General features: G+C 50.4%; 1 protein-coding gene across 1 annotated transcript in view; it reads right to left on the bottom strand.

Moving 5' to 3' along the window:
- LOC138288399 (E3 ubiquitin-protein ligase TRIM39-like) overlaps window positions 1–24141 on the bottom strand; it is a 74513-nt gene that overhangs the window by 14944 nt on the left and 35428 nt on the right. Inside the window, exon 4 of the mRNA XM_069229960.1 lies at window positions 10747–10884. Coding sequence (XP_069086061.1) covers window positions 10747–10884 — 138 coding nt within the window. The remainder of the gene's footprint in view (window positions 1–10746; window positions 10885–24141) is intronic.

The following is a 24141-nucleotide window of genomic DNA, read 5'->3' as shown; positions in this document are numbered from 1 at the left end:
GACCCTAAATAGCCAGAAAAGGAGGCTTGGCTACTGAGAAAGGAGGCTTGGCTACTGAAAGAGGTAAGCACCTATCAGGAGGGGTCTCTGACGTCACCTGCTGGCACTTGCCACTCAGAGCAGTCCATTGTGCCCCAACACCTCTGAATCCAAGATGGCAGAGGTCTGGGACACACTGGAGGAGCTCTGGGCACCTCCCCTGGGAGGTGCAGTTCAGGGGAGTGGTCACTCCCCTTTCCTTTGTCTAGTTTCGCACCAGAGCAGGGCTGGGGGATCCCTGAACCGGTGTAGACTGGCTTATGCAGAGATGGGCACCATCTGTGCCCATCAAAGCATTTCCAGAGGCTGGGGGAGGCTACTCCTCCCCAGCCCTTCACACCTATTTCCAAAGGGAGAGGGTGTAACACCCTCTCTCAGAGTAAATCCTTTGTCTGCCTTCCTGGGACTGGGCTGGACAGGCCCCAGGGGGGCAGAATCCTGTCTGAGGGGTTGGCAGCAGCAGCAGCTGCAGTGGAGACCCCGGAAAGGCAGTTTGGCAGTACCCGGGTTCTGTGCTAGAGACACAGGGATGCATGGAATTGTCCCTCCAATATCAGAATGGTATTGGGTTGACAATTCCATGATCCTAGACATGTTACATGGCCATGTTCGGAGTTACCATTGTGACGCTACATATAGGTAGTGACCTATATATAGTGCACGTGTGTAATGGTGTCCCTGCACTCACAAAGTCCCGGGAATTTGCCCTGAACAATGTGGGGGCACCTTGGCTAGTGCCAGGGTGGCCACACACTAAGTAACGTGGCACCTAACCTTCGCCAATTGAGGGGTAGACATATAGGTGAATTAGGGGTAGGGGCAGTCTTATCACAACTGAATTCTGAAGGCCAGGATCAACCAGTTGCTTTTATCAGCAGAAGGTTGACCCCTAGAGAAAAGCGTTGGTCTGCCATAGAGAGGGAGGCCTTTGCTGTGGTCTGGGCACTGAAAAAGTTGAGACCATACCTGTTTTGTACTCACTTTATTGTTCAGACATACCACAAACCTCTACTATGGCTAAAACAAATGAAAGGTGAAAACCCTAAATTGTTGAGGTGGTCCATATCTCTACAGGGAATGGACTATACAGTGGAACATAGACCTGGGAGTACCCACTTCAATGCAGATGGACTCTCTAGATATTTCCACTTAGACAATGAAGACTCATCAGGTCATGGCTAGTCTTATTGTCCTTCGTTTGGAGGGGGGTGGGTTGTGTAGGAAAGTACCATCTTGCCTGGCATGTTACCCCCATATTTCACTGTATGTATGTTGTTTTAGTCCATGTGTCACTGGGACCCTGCCAGGCAGGGCCCTAGTGCTCATAAGTATGTGCCCTGTATGTGTTCCCTGTGTGATGCCTAACTGTCTCATTGAGGCTCTGCTAACCAGAACCTCAGTGGTTATGCTCTCTCTGTTTTCAAGATTCGTCACTAACAGGCTAGTGACTAAATTTACCAATTCACATTGGCATACTGGTACACCCATATAATTCCCTTGTATATGGTACTGAGGTACCCAGGGTATTGGGGTTCCAGGAGATCCCTATGGGCTGCAGCATTTATTTTGCCACCCATAGGGAGCTCTGCCCTGTTCAGGGCTAATTCCCCGGACTTTGTGAGTGCAGGGACACCATTACACGTGTGCACTATACATAGGTCACTACTTATGTATAGAGTCACAATGGTAACTCCGAACATGGCCATGTAACATGTCTAAGATCATGGAATTGTCACCCCCAATACCATTCTGGTATTGGGGGGACAATTCCATAATCCCCATGGGTCTCCAGCACAGTTCCCGGGTACTGCCAAACTGCCTTTCCGGGGTCTCCACTGCAGCTGCTGCTGCTGCCAACCCCTCAGACAGGTTTCTGCCCTCCTGGGGTCCGGGCAGCCCTGGTCCAGGAAGGCAGAACAAAGGATTTCCTCTGAGAGAGGGTGTTACAGCCTCTCCCTTTGGAAAAGGTGAGAAAGGCTGGGGAGGAGTAGCCTCCCCAGCCTCTGGAAATGCTTTGATGGGCACAGATGGTGCCCATCTCTGCATAAGCCAGTCTGCACCGGTTCAGGGATCCCCCAGCCCTGCTCTGGCGCGAAACTGGACAAAGGAAATGAGAGGGACCACTCACCTGACCTGCACCTCCCAGGGGAGGTGCCCAGAGCTCCTCCAGTGTGTCCCAGACCTCTGCCATCATGGAAACAGAGGTGTTGGGGGCACACTGGACTGCTCTGAGTGGCCAGTGCCATCAGGTGACGTCAGAGGCTCCTTCTAATAGGCTCTTATCTCTCTTGGTAGCCAATATTCCTAACCTGGTAACCAAACCTCCTTTTCTGGCTATTTAGGGTCTCTGCTTTGGGGAATTCTTCAGATTACGAATGCAAGAGCTCATCAGAGTTCCTCTGCATCTCCCTCTTCACCTTCTACCAAAGGATCGACCGATGACTTCTCAGGACGCCTGCAAAACCGCAACAAAGTAGCACGACGACTACTAGCAACATTGTAGCGCCTCATCCTGCAGGCTTTCTCGACTGTTTCCAGGTGGTGCATGCTCTGGGGGTAGCCTGCCTTCACCCTGCACCAGAAGCTCCGAAGAAATCTCCTGTGGGTCGACAGAATCTTCCCCCTGCTAATGCAGGCACCAAAAGACTGCAACACTGGTCCTCTGGGTCCCCTCTCAGCACGACGAGCGTGGTCCCTGGAACTCAGCAACTCTGTCCAAGTGACTCCCACAGTCCAGTGACTCTTCAGTCCAAGTTTGGTGGAGGTAAGTCCTTACCTCCCCACGCTAGACTGCATTCCTGGGTACCGCATGATTTGCAGCTGCTCCGGCTCCTGTGCATTCTTCCAGGATTTCCTTCGTGCACAGCCAAGCCTGGGGCCGACACTCCTTCCTGCAGTGCACAACCTTCTGAGTTGTCCTCCGGCGTCATGGGACTCCCTTTTGTGACTTTGCGTGGACTCCGGTTCACTTTCATTCCAAGTGCCTCTTCAGGTACTTCTGCGGGTGCTGCATGCTTATGTGAGGGCTCCCTGAGTTGCTGGGCCCCCCCTCTGTCTCCTCCTCCAAGTGGCGACATCCTGGTCCCTCCTGGGCCACATCAGCACCCAAAAACCTCTACCGCAACCCTTGCAGCTAGCAAGGCTTGTTTGTGGTCTTTCTGCATGGGAACACCTCTGCAAGCTTCATCGCGACTTGGGACATCCGTCTTCCAAAGAAGAAGTCCCTAGTCCTCTTCTTTCTTGCAGAACTCCAAGCTTCTTCCACCCGGTGGCAGCTTCCTTGCACCCTCAGCTGGCATTTCGACACTGTCGCGACTATTGGACTTGGTCCCCTTGTCTTACAGGTACTCAGATCCAGAAATCCACTGTTGTTACATTGCTGGTGTTTGTTCTTCCTGCATAATCCCCCTTGCACAACTTCTGCGCTCTCTGGGGGTAGTAGGTGCACTTTAAACCTACTTTTCAGGGTCTTGGGGTGGGCTATTTTTCTAACCTTCACTGTTTTCTTACAGTCTCAGCGACCCTCTACAAGCTCACATAGGTCTGGGGTCCATTCATGGTTTGCATTCCACTTTTGGAGTATAAGGGTTGTGTTGCCCCTATACCTATGTGTTCCTATTGCAATCTATTGTAATTCTACACTGTTTGCATTACTTTTCTTGCTATTACTTACCTAATTATGGTTTGTGTACATATATCTTGTGTATATAACTTATCCTCATACTGAGGGTACTCACTGAGATACTTTTGGCATATTGTCATAAAAATAAAGTACCTTTATTTTTAGTAACTCTGTGTATTGTGTTTTCTTATGATATTGTGCATATGACACCAGTGGTATAGTAGGAGCTTTACATGTCTCCTAGTTCAGCCTAAGCTGCTTTGCCATAGCTACCTTCTATCAGCCTAAACTGCTAGAAACACCTCTTCTACACTAATAAGGGATAACTGGACCTGGCACAAGGTGTAAGTACCTCTGGTACACACTACAAGCCAGGCCAGCCTCCTACAGCAATTTATTGTAACATACACCCAGGGGGCATCTTAGAGATGCCCCCTGAATACCAATCCGACTTCTAGTGTAGGCTGACCAGTTTCTGCCAGCCTGCCGCACACCAGACATGTTGCTGGCCACATGGGGAGAGTGCCTTTGTCACTCTGTGGCCAGGAACAAAGCCTGTACTGGGTGGAGGTGCTTCACACCTCCCCCTGCAGGAACTGTTACACCTGGCGGTGAGCCTTTAAGGCTCACCCCTTTTGTTACAGCGCCCCAGGGCATCCCAGCTAGTGGAGATGCCCTCCCCTCCGGCCACTGCCCCCACTTTTGGCGGCAAGGCTGGAGGAGATAATGAGAAAAACAAGGAGGAGTCCCCCACTAGTCAGGACAGCCCCTAAGGTGTCCTGAGCTGAGGTGACCCCTGCTTTTAGAAATCCTCCATCTTAGTCTTGGAGGATTCCCCCAATAGGATTAGGGATGTGCCCCCCTCCCCAAAGGGAGGAGGCACAAAGAGGGTGTAACCACCCTCAAGGACAGTAGCCATTGGCTACTGCCCTCCCAGACCTAAACACACCCCTAAATGTAGTATTTAGGCGCACCCCAAATCCCAGGAAATCAGATTCCTGCAACCTGAAGAAACAAGAAGGACTGCTGGCCTACAAGGCTGCAGAGAAGATGGATGACAACAACAGCTTTGGCCCCAGCCCTACCGGCCTGTCTCCTACTTCGAAAACCTGCAACCAGCGACGCATCCGACGGGGACCAGCGACCTCTGAAGCCTCAAACGACTGCCCTGGACTAAAGGACCAAGAAACTCCTGTGAACAGCGGCTCTGCTCAAAACCAGCAACTTCTTTGCAACAAAGAATGAACTTTCAAAGACTTCACGTTTCCCGCCGGAAGCGTGAGACTTCACACTCTGCACCTGACGCCCCCGGCTCAAGATCCAGAGAAAAAAAACACCACAGGGAGGACTCCCCGGCGACTGCGAGCCCGTGAGTAGCCAGAGACGAGCCCCCTGAGCCCCCACAGCGACCCCTGCATAGAGAATCCAGAGGCTCCCCCTGACCGCAACTGCCTGTAACAAGGGACCCAACGCCTGGAACCAGCAGTGCACCCGCAGCCCCCAGGACCTGAAGGAACCAAACCTCAGCGCAGGAGTGCCCCCAGGCAACCCTCTGCCTAGCCCAGGTTGAGGCTGTCCTGAGAAGCCCCCCCTGTGCCTGCTTGCACCGCTAGAGTGACCCCCGAGTCCCTCCATTGATTCCTATCTGAAACCCGACGCCTGCTTTGCACACTGCATCCGGCCGCCCCTGTGCCGCTGAGGGTGTGTTTTGTGTGCCTACTTATGTCCCCCCAGTGCTCTACAAAACCACCCCGGTCTGCCTCCCGAGGACGTGGGTACCTACCTGCTGGCAGACTGGAACCGGAGCACCCCTGTTCTCCATAGGTGCCTTTGTGTTTTGGGCACCTGTTTGACCTCTGCACCTGAGCTGATGGTGTGGTAACTTTGGGGTTGCCTTGAAACCCCTGCGGTAGGCTGCTTATGCCCCAGAACTAAGACTTGTAAGTGTTTTACTTACCTCACAATCTAACCTTTACTTACCTCCCCCAGGAACTGTTGATTTTTGCACTGTATCCACTTTTAAAATAGCTTATTGCCATTTTAACGAAGACTGTATATGATATTGCTTTTATTCAAAGTTCCTAACTTACCTGTGTGGAGTACCTTGCATTTTATGTGTTTACTTCAAATCTTGATCCTGTGGTTCTTAAAATAAACTAAGAACATATATTTCTCTATCTAAAAACCTATTGGCCTGGTTTAAGTCTTTGAGTTTGTGTTCCTCATTTATTGCCTGTGTGTGTACAACAAATGCTTAACACTACCCTCTGATAAGCCTACTGCTCGACCACACTACCACAAAATAGAGCATTAGAATTATCTAATTTTGCCACTATCTTACCTCTAAGGGGAACCCTTGGACTCTGTGCACACTATTTCATACTTTGAAATAGTATATACAGAGCCAACTTCCTACAAGTCCCAAGAGCCGGGTCCCTGCACATCGAGCAGGAACCCAGCTGGAGGTGGTAAGGCCTGACAAGTGAAACCTTTTCTACCTTAGATGAATCTCTGTCACCAACTCCCAAGTGCAGCACCGTGAGCGCTGTTTACCTTCTCCTCAATTTAAATGCATTAGGAACTGGCTCACGCTAACATAGCCTGCGTTTACACTGTCCTCCATCTTGGATCACTGTCACCAGCTCCCAAGTGCAGCACTGTGAGCGCTGTTTACCTTCTCCTCAATTTAAATGCATTAGGAACTGGGCTCACGCTAACATAGCCTGCGTTTACACTGTCCTCCATCTTGGACCACTGTCATAGTATACTGTGTGATGTCTAGTGCTTTTCGCCAATTATCGTGGCGCTATAAACACTGTCATCCATCATAAATAGTTGTTGTGGTAACCTCATGCCCAGTCTGCACCACAGAGTACCTGGTGTCACATCACTGGATATACATGTGTATGGAGACATTTAAATCCATTAGCCCTTGAATGCACCCACTGCTCTGCCCTAAACTAAACCTTGTCCAGAACTGACTATTTCCTGATAAAACCTTTGTATGAAATATGGAGGAAGATGTGAAAGAGTTTAAAACTCTGGATCTGGATAGTGTTTCAGACTTCAGTACAGTACAATAGGCCAAAAAGCAACCATTATGTGTCCTGCAATCTCATCTCACGCACAGACATGCATACACACACACAAACACACATAATCTCTCACACACACACACAAACACTGACACACACAATTCAATTTTAAAAAGTAATTAAAATACATGTAGGCATTGAATTAAAAGTTTAACACACATCCCCCTCCTGTCCAGGCACCCGTGCACCACGCAACGGGGCACAAGAGCAATGCAACTCTTTAGTTAGATTTATCAAGGCACACAAGGCCACCTGAGTGGCTTGATAAATCTAGAGTAATGCAACGCACCGTAAATTGTTGCGTTACGTTACTCTGCTCCAGGAAGGCGTTCCATGGGTGGAGCGTTGGCGCATTTCTAGATTTACCATTACTGGTAGACCTGGGAATGTGTCAAAATGATGTGCATCCCCAGGGGGAGTAACGAGGAGAGATATCTTTATTTCTCCTTATTTTTCCTCTTTCTATGTGTGATGCATTTTGCAGCACGCATAGAAAGAGGAAAATGCCTCTGGAGATTGAAACAATCTTTCCTGCACAAAAACAACGCAGGCACACTTGCACCATGGAGCAAGGGTACCTATGTTGGCGCCAGGCAGCAGATTGTGCGTCAGCGCAGGGAAAGACAGGAATGCCCCATAGATTGTTGAATACAGTACATTCCTACCCTTTCACTATCACGCCCGGCAGTGCAGCGAGGTGACCAGCTGTGCCGCATGAGCTTTTGATAAATGTGTTACTGGTGTAGAGATAGGCCTCCCTTGAGAATACAAAGAGCCGCAACCCAAATCTCTTTGCCTCTTGGGCTAAAGGGAAGCCCATGTGTCAGAAGCACAGAAACAGGACTGTGCCCGGGGCCTCAGTAGGGATGAGTGATTAAGAGGGAGTGCAGCCGTGAGGGAGGGACAGGAGCAGCAGGTAAGACTGCTGCACATTTATATACCCACCCAGGCCTCATACATGGCCTCTCATTGGGTGTTATATATATACCCACCCGGGCCTCATACGTGGCCTCTCATTGGGTGTTATTTATATACCCACCTGGGCCTCATACGTTGCCTCTCAATGGGTACTATTTATATACCCATCTAGGCCTCATACGTGGCCTCTCATTGGGTGTCATTTATATACCCACCCAGGTCTCATACGTGGCCTCTCATTGGGTGTTATATATATACCCACCCGGGCCTGATATGTGGCCTCTCATTGGGTGTTATTTATACCCACCCGGGCCTCATATGTGGCCTCTCATTGGGTGTTATTTATATACCCACCTAGGCCTCATACGTGGTGTCTCATTGGGTGCTATTTATATACCCACCCAGGCCTCATATGAAGCCTCTCATTGGGTGTTATTTATAAACCCACCCATGCCTCATACGTTGCCTCTCATTGGGTGCTATTTACCCACCCAGGCCTTATACGTTGGCTCTCATTGGGTGTTATTTATATACCCACCCAGGCCTCATATGTGGCCTCTCATTGGGTGTTATTTATATACCCACCTGGGCCTCATACGTGGCCTCTCATTGGGTGCTATTTATATACCCACCCGGGCCTCATACAGTGCCTCTCATTGGGTGTTATTTATAGACCCACCCGGGCCTCATACGTGGCCTCTCATTGGGTGTTATTTATATACCCACCCGGGCCTCATACGTGGCCTCTCATTAGGTGTTATTTATATATCCACCCAGATCTCATACGTGGCCTCTCTTTTGGTGTTATATATATATACCCACCCAGGCCTCATACGTTGCCTCTCATTGGGTGTTATTTATATACCCACCCGGGCTTCATACGTGGCCTCTCATTGGGTGTTATTTATATACCCACCCGGGCCTCATTCGTGGCCTCTCATTGGGTGTTATTTATATATCCACCCGGCCCTCATACGTGGCCTCTCATTGGGTGTTATTTATATACCCACCCAGGCCTCATACGTGGTCCCCTTTTTGGTGTCATATATATACACCCACCCAGGACTCATACGTGGCCTCTCATTGGGTGTTATATATATATATACCCACCGGGGCCTCATACACGGGCTTTCATTGGGTGTTATTTCTATACCCACCCAGACCTCATACGTTGCCTCTCATTGGTTGTTATTTCTATACCCACCTGGGCGTCATACGTGGCCTCTCATTGGGTGTTATTTATATACCCACCCGGGATTCATACGTGGCCTCTCATTGGGTGTTATTTATATACCCAACCGGGCCTCATACGTGGCCGCTCATTGGGTGTTATTTATATATCCACCCGGCCCTCATACGTGGCCTCTCATTGGATGTTATTTATATACCCACCCAGGCCTCATACGTGGTCTCTCTTTTGGTGTTATATATATACCCACCCAGGACTCATACGTGGCCTCATTGGGTGTTATGTATATACCCACCCGGGCCTCATACATGGCCTCTCATTGGGTGTTATTTATATACCCACCCAGGACTCATACGTTGCCTCTCATTGGGTGTTATATATATACCCACCCGGGCCTCATACATTGCCTCTCATTGGGTGTTATTTATATACCCACCCAGGACTCATACGTGGCCTCTCATTGGGTGTTATATATATACCCACCCGGGCCTCATACACGGGCTCTCATTGGGTGTTATTTCTATACCCACCCGGGCCTCATACGTTGCCTCTCATTGGGTGTTATTTATATACCCATCCGAGCTTCATACGTGGCCTCTCATTGGGTGTTATTTATATACCCAACCGGGCCTCATACGTGGCCTCTCATTGGGTGTTATTTATATATCCACCCGGCCCTCATACGTGGCCTCTCATTGGGTGTTATTTATATACCCACCCAGGCCTTATACGTGGTATCTCTTTTGGTGTTATATATATATACCCACCCCGGACTCATACGTGGCCTCTCATTGGGTGTTATATATATATATATATATATATATATATGTATATATATATATATATATACCCACCCAGGCCTCATACATGGCCTCTCATTGGGTGTTATTTATATACCCACCCGGGCCTCATACACGGGCTCTCATTGGGTGTTATTTCTATACCCACCCGGGCCTCATACGAGGCCTCTCATTGGGTGTTATATATATATATACCCACCAGGGCCTCATTCGTAGCCTCTCATTGGATGTCTTTGGAGTATGCCTGGTTGTGCTTGTGTGTCTGTGTATCCCTGTGTTTGCATGGCTGTATGCATGTCTTTGTGTAAGTGTGTGTGTGTATACACACATGTACAAACATGTGTATCGGTGCTGAGGGCAGTGTTCCTCCATATCTCTCTCTCCCTCCCTCTCTCTCTGTCTTTCTGACTATTCCTTTCTTCTTCTCCAAACCCAAACACCAAACATGTATGATTTGCTGAATCTAACTGGCCAAATGGAGTCAAAGCACCAGGTAAACCCACCCACTCTCTCCACTGCCTCTCTCAGTCCCTCCCCTGACCCTTCCTCCATCTTTCATGGTCTTCTTGAACTCATAAGTGGCTGTTTTCACAAAAGGTGACAGGAACCAAGCTGTACCCGGCTGATGAGCCCATAACTAGGGTGAAACCGGTCCTGGGTTGCTTGTGTTCTGGTTCAGGGAGGAACTGGGCGGGCTGGACTGTTCCTATTGGAGCAGGGCCAAGACTGATTTGCATATGGCTGGTCCAAACTGAGGTGGCCTCGTGTGCAGGATTACAATGGATTGCGATGCGGCCCGAGTGATTACCAGTGGCTGACATTAATTCAAGCATCCATCCATCCCTGTTGTGTGTATTCACAAAAGGCGTAGGTGCTTTTAAACTTAACTGTTATCAGAATTCTTGTTGTAGTCTGTCCAGGAGGAAAGATGTTTTCAAAAATATATGAAAGGCTCTAAACCTGAAAAAAGCACATTCAAATCAAATATTGTTCTGTGTAAGTTATGTAAATTTCGGAAACAATATTTGCTTTATTCATAAATCAAATGTGTGTGTAGTAAGTTAAAAAGTAAGATATTCCCACCTTTGTGCAGACACAGAGTCTCTCTCAGATGAGGCTGTAAATCTCTCCATGAAGAGGAATCTTCTGTTCCATTTCTCACCCAGGGGCAGCTCTGTCCAGGGAGACTTCCTTGTCTGCCATGAAGGTTGCACTGGGAAACTGGTACAGATGAGGGAGAGACAGGTACAGAGAGATAGAGGGAGGGAGAGACATGTACAGAGAGATGGAGGGAGGAGGGAGAGACAGGTACAGAGAGATGGAGGGAGGAGGGAGAGATAGGTACAGGGAGATAGAGAGAGGAGAGACAGGTACAGAGAGATAGAGGGAGGGGGAGACAGGTACAGAGAGATGGAGGGAGGAGAGAGAGACAGGTACAGAGAGATGGAGGGAGGAGGGAGAGACAGGTGCAGAGGATGGAGAGACAGGTACAGAGAGATAGAGAGGGAGGAGGGAGAGACAGGTACAGAGGGATGGAGGGAGGAGGAGAGACAGGTATACAGAGATTGAGGGAGGAGGGAGAGATGGGTACAGAGAGATAGAGAGAGAGGGAGGAGGGAGAGACAGGTACAGAGAGATAGAGAGGGAGGAGGAAGAGACAGGTACAGAGAGATAGAGGGAGGGAGGAGGGAGAGATGGGTACAGAGAGATAGAGAGAGAGGGAGGAGGGAGAGACAGGTACAGAGAGATAGAGAGGGAGGAGGAAGAGACAGGTACAGAGAGATAGAGGGAGGGAGGAGGGAGAGACAGGTACAAAGAGATGGAGGGAGGAGGGAGAGACAGATACAGAGAGATAGAAAGGGGGAGGGGGAGACAGGTACAGAGAGATAGAGCGAGGGAGGAGGGAGAGACAGGTACAGAGAGATAGAGGGAGGAGGGAGAGACAGGTAGAGAGAGATGGAGGGAGGAGGGAGAGACGGGTACAGAGAGAGGGAGGAGGGAGAGACAGGTACAGAGAGATAGAGGGAGGAGGGAGAGACAGGTACAGAGAGAGAGAGGGAGGGAGAGACAGGTACAGATAGAGGGAGGGAGAGACAGGTACAGAGAGACAGAGGGAGAGACAGGTACAGAGAGAGAGAGGGAGAGACAGGTACAGAGAGATAGAGAAGGAGGAGGGAGAGACAGGTACAGAGAGATAGAGAGGGAGGAGGGGGTGACAGGTACAGAGAGAGAGGGAGGGAGGAGGGAGAGAGATACAGAGAGATAGAGAGAGGGAGGAGGGGGAGACAGGTACAGAGAGATAGAGGGAGGATGGAGAGGCAGGTTCAGAGAGATAGAGGAAGGGAGGAAGAGGAAGAGAAACAGTAATAGAGAAAGAGAGAAGGGGAAAAGAGTTCAGATCAATCTGATATATTGTCTGAGAAAAATATTGGGCCACATTTAAGAAGGGCCTAGTGCCACCTAGGGCCACATTAGCGTAATTTTTCCCCCGCTAATGTCGCATTAGGTTGGCAAAAACACCACACCAAATTTACAAAGCGCCTTGAGACCCTCACAGGTGAGTAGTGCGCTTTACAAATTCCTTAATTGATTGATTGATTGACAAAGTGGTGCAAGGCACACATTGCACCACTTTGTAAACCCTTGCACCACATTATGCCTGCGCCAGGCATAATGTATACAAGGGGGGCGTTCCCCGTTAGGGGGACCATATAAATAGTGCAGTGGAACCTATGAGATTCCATTGTGCCATTTTTCTCATAATTTTTAACAGTTGCTCAGTGCAGGCGTTAAATTGAGGCACACCATTGTTTATAATGGGCCACTATGTACTTTACAGGATTGGGGGCAACATTTTTGGCACTAATCCTGCAAAGTATCACAATAGCGTCAGAAATTATGACACTATTGATCCTAACGTGAGCCATAGGGCGCTGTATCATTTATACGGAGCACACATGGTGGCGTTAGGGGGGGAGCAATGGGGTGTAAGAAAAGTGGCGTTTCATGTAATGAAGAAATCATGTAATGAATGAATCATGTAATAATGAATCATGTAATGAATGAATCATGTAATGAACGAATCATGTAATGAGTGAATCATGTAATGAATGAATCATGTAATGAACGAATTATATAATGAATGAATCATGTAATGAACGAATCATGTAATGAATAAACCATGTAATGAATCATGTAATGAAGCGCCACTTTTCTTAAGTCTGGGCCATTGTGTCATAAATGTCCATCATCGTCCCTTTGGAGTTAATAGAAAATCAACCGCCAAAGAGACAGCTGTTTTGTAAATGACATTTAAGACACAATATTAAAGTCAGACATTATTTTTGTCAATGATTCTCTGACACTCAACCCTCTTTGTGTTTCTTTGCACAGCTGTAGACAGAAGTGCTGTGCACAGTAACACAAGAGCATCGGCAGTGTGGAGGTATCACAGACCAGGTCACGGAGGACTGTGAGGGGTGTGAGCTCAAACAGCCTAGTACAATACAACATGACATGTTAGGAACATACTTACATGTGAGAGTGGGAGGTGGAAGGGGTGTGAGGCAGGGGCGTAGTTACCAAGCGTGCAGCAGGTGTAGTGGCACTGGGGTACAGGGCTGTAAGGGGTGTGAGCTCAAACAGCCTAGTACAGTATAACATGACATGTTAGGAACATACTTACATGTGAGAGTGTGAGGTGGGAGGGGTGTGAGGCAGGGGCGTACCTACCAAGAGTGCAGCAGGTGTAGTGGCACCGGGGCCCAGGGCTGTGAGGGGTGTGAGCTCAAACAGCCTAGTACAATACAACATGACATGTTAGGAACATACTTACATGTGAGAGTGGGAGGGGTGTGAGGCAGGGGCATACCCACCAAGCATGCAGCAGGTGTAGTGGCACTGGGGTACAGGACTGTGAGGGGTGTGAGCTCAAACAGCCTAGTACAGTATAACATGACATGTTAGGAACATACTTACATGTGAGAGTGTGAGGTGGGAGGGGTGTGAGGCAGGGGTGTACCTACCAAGAGTGCAGCAGGTGTAGTGGCACTGGGGCCCAGGGTTGTAAGGGGTGTGAGCTCAAACAGTCTAGTACAATATAACATGACGTGTTAGGAACATACTTACATGTGAGAGTGTGAGGTGGGAGGGGTGTGAGGCAGGGGCGTACCCACCAAGCGTGCAGCAGGTGTAGTGGCACTGGGGTACAGGACTGTGAGGGGTGTGAGCTCAAACAGCCTAGTACAGTATAACATGACATGTTAGGAACATACTTACATGTGAGAGTGTGAGGTGGGAGGGGTGTGAGGCAGGGGCGTACCTACCAAGAGTGCAGCAGGTGTAGTGGCACTGGGGCCCAGGGTTGTAAGGGATGTGAGGCAGGGGCGTACCTACCAAGCGTGCAGCAGGTGTAGTGGCACTGGGTTACAGGGCTGTCAGCTCAAACAGCCTAGTACAATATACCATGACATGTTAGGAACATACTTACATGTGAGAGTGTGAGGTGGGAGGGGTGTCAGGTAGGGGCGTACCTACCAAGCGTGCAGCAGGTGTAGTGGCACTGGGGCCCAAGGCTGTAAGGGGTGTGAGGCAGGGGCGTACCCACCAAGCGTGCAGCAGGTGTAGTGGCACTGGGGCCCAGGGCTGTGAGGGGCCCACTGCACTCTAGTTGTATCTGGTTTAGAGCTCTTGGCATCCCTGCTACACCACCGGTACAAGGCAGATATGTTCAACGAGCCGCACTCGGTAGAAGTAAGAAGGGTACATTTACCAATTCTACCCACTTCTATATTACCCCTGTGTCTACAACCACCGCCCTCACGTTAGGCATCTACTCTCCCACAGTGACGCTCACTAACATGGCTGAACCCAAATACACATGAAGGCCAGGCCATGCCACAGGGGCACTATGCACATCTGACATGATGTCATGCACTACAACATGTTGGAACAGAGCAGGAAACACTCTTAACCTGGAGAGAGACACAGAGACATAACATGTTGACTCAAAGTAAGAGAAGCTTTTTACCTGGCCAGAGACACAGAGACATAACATGTTGACTCAAAGTAAGGGTGTAGGAGGCTGGCCCTCTATGTAGTGTGCAAAGCTAGGCACACTGTGCCGAGGGTCAAGACAACCACACGTTGGTTTACAAAGGTAAAAACTAGATCACTTAATGCTCTAATTTTTATGGTAGCTTGGTTGAGCAGTTAGGCCAATCTAGGAGAACTGCAGAGCATTTTTTTGTACTCACAGTATCAATCCTGCAACTCACACATTCAAAGGAATAACTCGAGACCAATTTATAAAAATACTTCAGATTTGTATACAATTTTTAAGACCAAGATTTCCAAAATTAGTTAAGTGCTTTTTGATATATGGATTTTTGAAGTTTAATAAAAATAGTCTTTTTGTGCGTAATTACGCACCATAGGAATCAATTGAAAGTCAAATTTAAAAATACATATGAAATCACACAGTTGCTTTAGCAAGTTCTTCTTTTGCAGGTTGGTCGAGGTCATTGGTGGACACGCTGTGCCAGCTGGAGAAGTTCGGACGGCTCCTGGTTCCGGCAGGAGCAACAGTGAAAAGTATCTGGATCTCATGCAGGGCCACTGCGGGGGACCATGTGGAAAAGGTCTGTGCAGGTAAGTTTAGAGGTGGTTTCTTGGGGTCCCCTTGGAGTGTTGAGGTCACAAGGGGTGAGAGACCCTTAACAAGGCGGGCGGGTGCAGAGCGAATTGGTGCGCCAGGACCTGTGTGCAAAGATGACCTTTGGATCTGGAGGTAAGTCACTTCAAGGGTCCCTTGCAGGACAACGGGGGCACTCTGGCGGAAAGTCCAGGGTTTTCCTGAAGTCCCTCAACTGGGGCTTCCTCCTGGTTCTTTTTTAGCACTGAGTGAGCTGATTTTCTGGTATCCAATGTCATCTGTCCAGTACACAGTGTATTGGTATGGTTCGGCCACTGGAGGATGCAGTGCCACCAAACTTGGCACAGTTGCAGGGTTTGTCCTTGTAGTTGTTGGTGTGTCGTCGAGTCTGGATGCAACGTCTGGTTTGGGAGTTAGCGGCCAGTCAGTGAAGTGACCCTCACTTGGTTGCTGGTTTCTTCTTTGTTGCAGAGTGGTACCTCCACTCTGGAGGGAGTTCTCGGGCGGTTGGCGAAGTCTGGAGGTACTCTGGGTTTCTTGAGGTCAGTCCAGTTGTCCAGCACCTCGTCAGCATCGATTTTCCGGTCCTGGGTGCAGCAGGAAGTATTTGGCTCCTTTTCGTTGTGCAGAAGATCTACAGTTCTCGTGCCTTGGATCTTCTTTGTGCTGGTCTTCTCTGTGTCCTTTGAATCTCATTAGCTGGTCTAGGGATGCCCACTAAATACTGAATGTAGCGAGCATTTTAGTGAGAACTTGGTAGTGTCCAATGGGACACTTACTTTTGGGTGGCCACACCCATTATAGTGACTACGTCCTGTGGGAAGGGTCACTTCCCTATCCCTAATTGGCTATTTTCCTTCATCTAAGATGGAGGAAAATGAAATGGAGTGTTCACCTCACAGGCAACACCTTAGGGGTGGTGCATGCCAGGTGGGGCCACTCCCCTACTCTTTGTCTGGTTTCCTGCCTTTGCTCCCTTCAAAAGTGGGGGTTTGCAAAGGGGCTGACCATCTGCTGCTAGTAGCAGACCTGGGGGTTGTTTCAAAGGCGGTAAGCCCTTTGAAACTCGCTGCCAGGGCAGTGAACATTCCTGAGGGAGGAGGTGTTAGTACCTCCACCCAGAAAGGGCATTGTTCTACAAACAAGAGAGACAGGGCTCTCCCCCAAGATCTGTAGATTGGGTGTCTGGTGGTGGCAGGCAGGATAGAACCAGTCAGCAACCATGCCAGGGTAGTTAGCTTTTGTAGGGGGCACCTCTAAGGTGACCCCTGGATACATTTCAGGATAAATCCAATACTGGTACCAGTTTGGATTTATCGTTCTGCGTTGTTTGATACCAAACAACCCAGGGTTTAGAGTGGCCATCATGTAGCTGGGAAACACATGTTGACCAGTGTCCAGCGCATGTATAAAAATGGCTGCTCTATTCAGTCACTATGGCTCTCATTACAACCCTGGCAGTAAATCCTGCTTTCCGCCGTGCAGAAGACCGCCAACATACCGTTGCGGCCGTGGAATTCCGCTTCAGGTATTACAACCCACAGCTCAGAATCCGCCACAATACAGACACCCACACAAGTCCGCCACACCAAAGGTCAGTGATAAACTGGCGATACCAAAACCTACACCGCCAACAAGAATACGCCCACAGTATCACGACCCACGAATCAACGCAGCGATCTTTCAACCGCGGTAAACTATTGGCGGTACACACCGCCGCGCTCAAAATACACGCACACTAACAAAACACAACCACATTGGACAATTCAAAATACATACACCTGATACACATACACACACCACACACCCAATCCAATTTAAAGCACACACCCACATCACCCACAAACCCTTACAACCAACCTTTTTGAAAGAAGGCCAGAGAGAGAGACTACCTAACACAACACCAGCATCCACAGACACACAACACCATCACTCATACAACATCCATGCACCTCAAACAACACACACCAACACATCCCGTCACACATCACAACAGACACCACCTCACACATCACCCACAGCACATCATGGCACCTCAAAGACACCCCAGGTTCTCTGAGGAGGAGCTCAGGGTCATGGTGGAGGAAATCGTCCGGGTAGAGCCACAGCTATTCGGATCACAGGTGCAGCAGACATCCATTGCAAGGAAGATGGAGCTATGGCGCAGAATTGTAGACAGGGTTAACACAGTGGGACATCATCCAACAACACAGGATGACATCAGGAAGAGGTGGAAAGACCTACGGGGGAAGGTACGTTCCATGGTATCCAGACACCAGATTGCTGTACAGAGGACTGGCGGTGGACCCCCACCTTCTCCTCCACAACTAACAACATCGGAGGAGCAAGTCTTGGCAATCATGCATCCTGAGGGCCTCGCAGGAGTAGCAGGAGGACTGGACTCTGGTAAGGCAAATCTTTACTACTTTATCCTCCCCACCCCACCTACATGCCATCACATACTCCCACCCTCACCCTCACACCATCCCCCCAACAACCCACAGATATCCCACTAACACAACCCACACATCCCAAGACCAAGCCCTGCATGTGACACTAATGCATGGACACCCATCACCAAAGCATGTCCAGTAGAGAGACTCACTCATGCCCCAAAATCACCAATCACACAAGGGCCAAGCCAATAATGCAAGCACAGGAGTAGAGGGTAACTCACCCTTTGCACAATATGGCACACACAGATACAATAACTATGCATTTACACCCCAACGGGACCCCTACTCAACGTCACTGGATAGGAGGTGCCAGACATATCCAGTCCCTCCAGAGAAGAGGCCCACAGTGACAACAGCAGCTCTGCACGCCTGGATCAAGATGACCAGCCCGTCCCATCAGGGACCTCGGGACAGTCAGTTCCCCTGACACAGTCCCAAACTACCACTGAACCTCCCCCCTCAGGAAACACCACCACAGTACCCACCCAGCGGGCCCATCCCTCTGTCTCCAGGACACATCAATCAGCAGTGTGTCCACCACTACAGGGACCCCAGGCAAACCCACTAACACAGGACGATCAGGGACCTGGGGGCAGTGGCAGTGGGCACACGGTTCAGGGGACAGAGGCACAGGACAACAGGGAAGCTGGGAGGACTGCTGTGCAACAGGGAGAGGACAGGCCCAGGGAACCGACACTCCATGAGGCACTCTCCATCATCTTGGGAGCTTACCACCATTCCCAGGAGACCATGAGCACGATACGGGCCAAGTTTCAGGAGACCCAGCGGCTGCAGGAGGAACACTACCTGGGGATCAGGGAGGACTTGAAGTCCATCAACACCACCCTGGTCACCATTGCAGGGGTGCTGGTAGACCTTCTCAACACCTGGAGGGACACAGTGGCACACCAACGGGCCCCTGACACTAGCCTGGACGATGAACAGCCCTCCACCTCCGCCGGCGATAGTGGACAGGAACAACAGGACACCAGCACCCCACCCCCTGCAGATGGAGAACCACCCTGCAAACGGTCCCTGAGATCCAGGTACAAGACAGAGAACATTGCCAAGACCCCGCCAGGAAATAACACTCTCCTGATTGTCACCCTTTTGTCCCACTTTGTCACCCTCTCCACCTTAAACTTCCATTGCTCCACTTCCTATGCCCCATTGGACAATGCACCTATGAAACAAATAAACTGGACTCTGCCATGGACATTCCTCCACCATCACCCCAACCCATTTTACAACCCCCTCCACTTATTTGCACAGAAATAAACACACTTGAATCACTAAACAATCTGGAGTCAGTCTGTGCTTTCACAAATGTGTAACTGCAAAATCTCTGGAATATAGCAATGTCAATGTACTTGATCACATACCAATGTAACACCGCTGTAGGCCGAGGGCACAAAGTGGGACACAGATCTGTGAAATGGAAAGCCAAAGTAACAAGTCAGGGTCCATACACTGAGTGAAAATTACAGACTTATGCTATCTCCAACAATAGTATGAGACGTGGGAAGCAGTTACATCTTCTTACCTGTGTCTCACTGGAAGTATTGCATGATGATGTTGTTTCGGTTGTCGACATCTTCTTCTTCTGCCTCCTCTTCTTCACTGTCCACAGGCTCCACAGCTGCCACAAGACCACCATCTGGCCCATCCTCCTGCAGAAAAGGCACCTGGCGTTGCAAAGCATTCAGCAGGCCACGATTATCTGGCACACCTTCTTCGGCGAGTAGTATAGGGAGCCACCTGTCAGATGGAGGCACCGGAATCTGGCCTTCAGGAGGCCTAAGGTGCGTTCTATAATCCTCCTAGTTCACCCATGTGCCTCATTGTAGCGTTCCTCTGCCCTTGTCCTGGGATTCCTCACAAGGGTCAGTAGCCATGACAGCTTAGGGTAACCAGATTCACCTGCAAATGTCGAGGGACAACTGTTAGACACACACTAACCCTTAGGGACAACCCCATACCCAGACACCTATGTCAAATGTGTTGGAACCTTGGCCTCACCTATTAGCCACACACGGTGCCTCAGGAGTTGCCCCATCACATAAGGGATACTGCTATTCCTCAAAATGTAAGCGCTATGCACTGAGCCAGGATACTTAGCATTCACATGGGAGATGTACTGGTTTGCCAAACACACCATCTGCACATTCATCGAATGGTAGCTTTTCCGGTTTCTGTATACCTGTTCATTCCTGCAGGGGGGACAAATGCCACATGTGTCCCATCAATGGCACCAATGATGTTGGGGATATGTCCCAGGGCATACAAGTCACCTTTCAGTGTAGACAAATCCTCCACCTGAGGGAAAACAATGTAGCTGCGCATGTGTTTCAACAGGGCAGATAACACTCTGTACAACACGCTAGAGAACATTGGGTGGGACATCCCTGATGCCATGGCCACTGTTGATTGAAAAGACCCACTAGCCAGGAAATGGAGTACAGACAGAACCTGTACTAGAGGGGGGATTCCTGTGGGATGGCAGATAGCTGAAATCAGGTCTGGCTACAACTGGGCACACAGTTCCAGGATTGTTGTACGATCAAGTCTGTATGTGATTATGATGTGTCTCTCTTTCATTGTTGACAGGTCCACCAGGGGTCTGTACACCGGTGCATGCCGCCATCTCATCACCTGCCCCAGCAGATGTGCCCTATGGAGGAGAACAGCGAGCAGAGGGTCATCCAACATTGAGGTATCACAATGTGTTATTTACTGAAACGTTGCTAATTCGCCATGTGCCGGGATCTATCTGTATTCCTGGCCTAGATAGGTGTGACACAGTGTTTATCCATCCCATGTGGCCCCCTGAGATGGCGGCTGCCTGACCTGTAAGGTGGGACAAGGCGTAAATGAGGTAACTGCGCTGGTGTTGTACACCATCGCGGTAGGCGGTCGAAGACAGCAGCGCAATTCAGCATTGGTTATCATTGGGCCCTATGGGTCCCAGGAGCAAATGACGATGTACGCCGGAGGTGACTGTACGCACCGCCGCGGACGTGACCGCCAATTTCTATCTGTTCCCTCACTTGATACCTGACCTTCAACAGGAGAGGACCTACACTGCAAGTGCTGCTGTGACCTGTGTCTGGAAGCGACAATGGATCAAGTGTCTGGGGAAAGGGCCCCTGCCTTCACTTTGGAGGAGTTGGAGAAACTAGTGGATGGGGTCCTCCCCCAGTACACGCAACTGTACGGTCCTCCAGACAAACAGGTGAGTACACTGTGAGCATGCTGCGTGGGCAATGCCTGTTTTGAGTGGTGTGGATGAGGCCTGCATGTGAGGATGGTGAGTGTATGTGTGTTAGGGAATGGGTGGGAACTGATGGGCAATGAGTGTGATGGTCCGGACGGGTGAGTAATTTCCTTTCCTCCTGTACCTTTCCTCTAGGTCAGCGCCCACCAGAAGAAGGGTATTTGGCGTGCCATCGCCAAGGACGTCCGGACCCTGTGGGTCCACCACAGACGGAGCACCCACTGCCGTAAAAGATGGGAGGACCTGATCCGCTGGAGCAAGCAGAAGGCGAAGGCCCAGCTGGGGATGGCCTCCCAACGTGGAAGGGGTGCCCGTCGCACCATGACCCCCCTGATGTTCCGGATCCTGGCGGTGGCCTATCCGGAGTTGGATGGGCACTTGAGGACATCACAGCAGCCACAAGGGGGTGAGTACACTCTCATTCAGCTGACTCTGCGCGCATTACGAGGTGTCTGGGTGGGGGAGGTGGGCAGTGGGGTCCCCTAGGCCAGGGCGAACTTGGTAGGCAAGGTCCCATGTTAGGCAGGCTCTGTGGCACCCCAACCCCACTAGTGGTAATAGCCATCTACACCTGGCAGGTGTGCAGTAATTGGGCTTAGGCCTCGTACCCCATGGGCATGTGAATTTGCTAGGAACTGTTAGTGCATGGCGTAGTGCAGAGTGCTGCTCCCTGTGTGGTGTGTCCGCCAACGGTAGTGGTGTTGCATGCACTGAACATGTTTTTCTTCTGTCTTCCCCCCCCTTTTTGTTTTGTCTCCCTGTTCTTGTGTGCAATAGCATCATCTGACGGAGGAGCAGTGGCACCGGAGCAGGAGGGAGCTGCAACCCACTTGGCCCTGGAGGGTGAAGCAACAGAGTCTGAAGCCACCAGTGGGACAGAGGGCGAAGGGAGCTCCATGATGGGGACAGGAGCATACACCAGTGACAGCGACTCCTCATCTGATGGCTGCTCCCTGGAGGTGGCGGGCACCTCTGTGCCCACTGCATCAACAGGTACAGCCACCCCCCCCCAACAGCACCGCCCTCCCAGCAGCCCCTCAGTGTGTGTCCCGTGCCCGCTCACCCAGGAGGGTGGGCATCTCCTTCGCCACAGGCACCTCAGGCCCTGCCCCAGTCAGCCCTGCTGCCCTCAGTGAGGAGGCTATTCACCTCCTGAGATCCCTCACTGTTGGGCAATCTACCATTTTGAATGCCATCCTGGGTGTTGAGAGGCATTTGCAACAAACAAATGCATACCTGGAAGGCATTCACTCTGGGCAGGCGGCCCAACAGAGAGCATTTCAGGCTCTGGCCTCAGCACTGATGGCAGCCATTGTCCCTGTGTCCAGCCTTCCCCCTCCAACTTCCTCCACCCGACCCAATCCCCTCTACCTCAGCCTATCCCAAGCACACCATCAGACCAGCATGCACACTCATCAACACACAAGAGTGGACAAGCACCACACATCCCACAAGCACTCACACAAGCACCATACCCATGCAGAAACAGCAACATCCACTGCCTCCACTGTGTCCCCCTCCTCCACGTCCTCCTCCTCCCTCCCAGTCTCGTCTCCTCTCACACCTGCATGCACTACATCCTCAGCCACTACCTCCATCACCAGCACGCCCATCACCACACACCGCTCACGTGCAATCACCACCCCCACTACCATGCACACATCCCCAGTGTCCTCTCCCAGTGTGTCTGTGAGCCCTGCTCCCAAAGTACATGTAGGAAAGTACCATCTTGCCTGGCATGTTACCCCCATATTTCACTGTATATATGTTGTTTTAGTGTATGTGTCACTGGGACCCTGCCAGCCAGGGCCCCACTGCTCATAAGTGCGCCCTGTATGTGTTCCCTGTGTGATGACTAACTGTCTCACTGAGGCTCTGCTAACCAGAACCTCAGTGGTTATGCTCTCTCTGCTTTCTAAATTGTCACTAACAGGCTAGTGACCAATTTCACCAATTCACATTGGCATACTGGAACACCCTTATAATTCCCTAGTATATGGCACTGAGGTACCCAGGGTATTGGGGTTCCAGGAGATCCCTATGGGCTGCAGCATTTCAATTGCCACCCATAGGGAGCTCAGACAATTCTTACACAGGCCTGCCACTGCAGCCTGAGTGAAATAACGTCCACGTTATTTCACAGCCATTTACCACTGCACTTAAGTAACTTATAAGTCACCTATATGTCTAACCCTCACCTGGTGAAGGTTGGGTGCTAAGTTACTTAGTATGTGGGCACCCTGGCACTAGCCAAGGTGCCCCCACATCGTTCAGGGCAAATTCCCCGGACTTTGTGAGTGCGGGGACACCATTACACGCGTGCACTATACATAGGTCACTCCCTATGTATAGCGTCACGATGGTAACTCCGAACATGGCCATGTAACATGTCTAAGATCATGGAATTGTCACCCCAATGCCATTCTGGCATTGGGGAGACAATTCCATGATCCCCCGAGTCTCTAGCACAGACCCGGGTACTGCCAAACTGCCTTTCCCGGGGTTTCACTGCAGCTGCTGCTGCTGCCAACCCCTCAGACAGGTTTCTGCCCTCCTGGGGTCCAGCCAGGCTTGGCCCAGGAAGGCAGAACAAAGGACTTCCTCAGAGAGAGGGTGTTACACCCTCTCCCTTTGGAAAAAGGTGTCAGGGCTGGGGAGGAGTTGCCTCCCCCAGCCTCTGGAAATGCTTTGATGGGCACAGATGGTGCCCATCTCTGCATAAGCCCATCTACACCAGTTCAGGGATCCTCCAGCCCTGCTCTGGCGCGAAACTGGACAAAGGAAAGGGGAGTGACCACTCCCCTGACCTGCACCTCCCAGGGGAGGTGCCCAGAGCTCCTCCAGCATGCCCCAGACCTCTGCCATCTTGGATTCAGAGGTGTGCTGGCACACTGGACTGCTCTGAGTGGCCAGGGCCTGCAGGTGATGTCAGAGACTTCTTCTGATAGGCTCTTACCTGTGTTACTAGCCTATCCTCCTTCCTAGGTAGCCAAACCTCCTTTTCTGGCTATTTAGGGTCTCTGCTTTGGGGAATTCTTCAGATAACGAATGCAAGTGCTCATCAGAGTTCCTATGCATCTCTCTTTTCACCTTCT

The sequence above is a fragment of the Pleurodeles waltl genome, chromosome 4_1, assembly GCF_031143425.1.
Source record: "Pleurodeles waltl isolate 20211129_DDA chromosome 4_1, aPleWal1.hap1.20221129, whole genome shotgun sequence".
In the NCBI taxonomy this organism is placed as follows: Eukaryota; Metazoa; Chordata; class Amphibia; order Caudata; family Salamandridae; genus Pleurodeles; species Pleurodeles waltl.
This window is presented reverse-complemented; position numbering and strand designations above follow the sequence as displayed.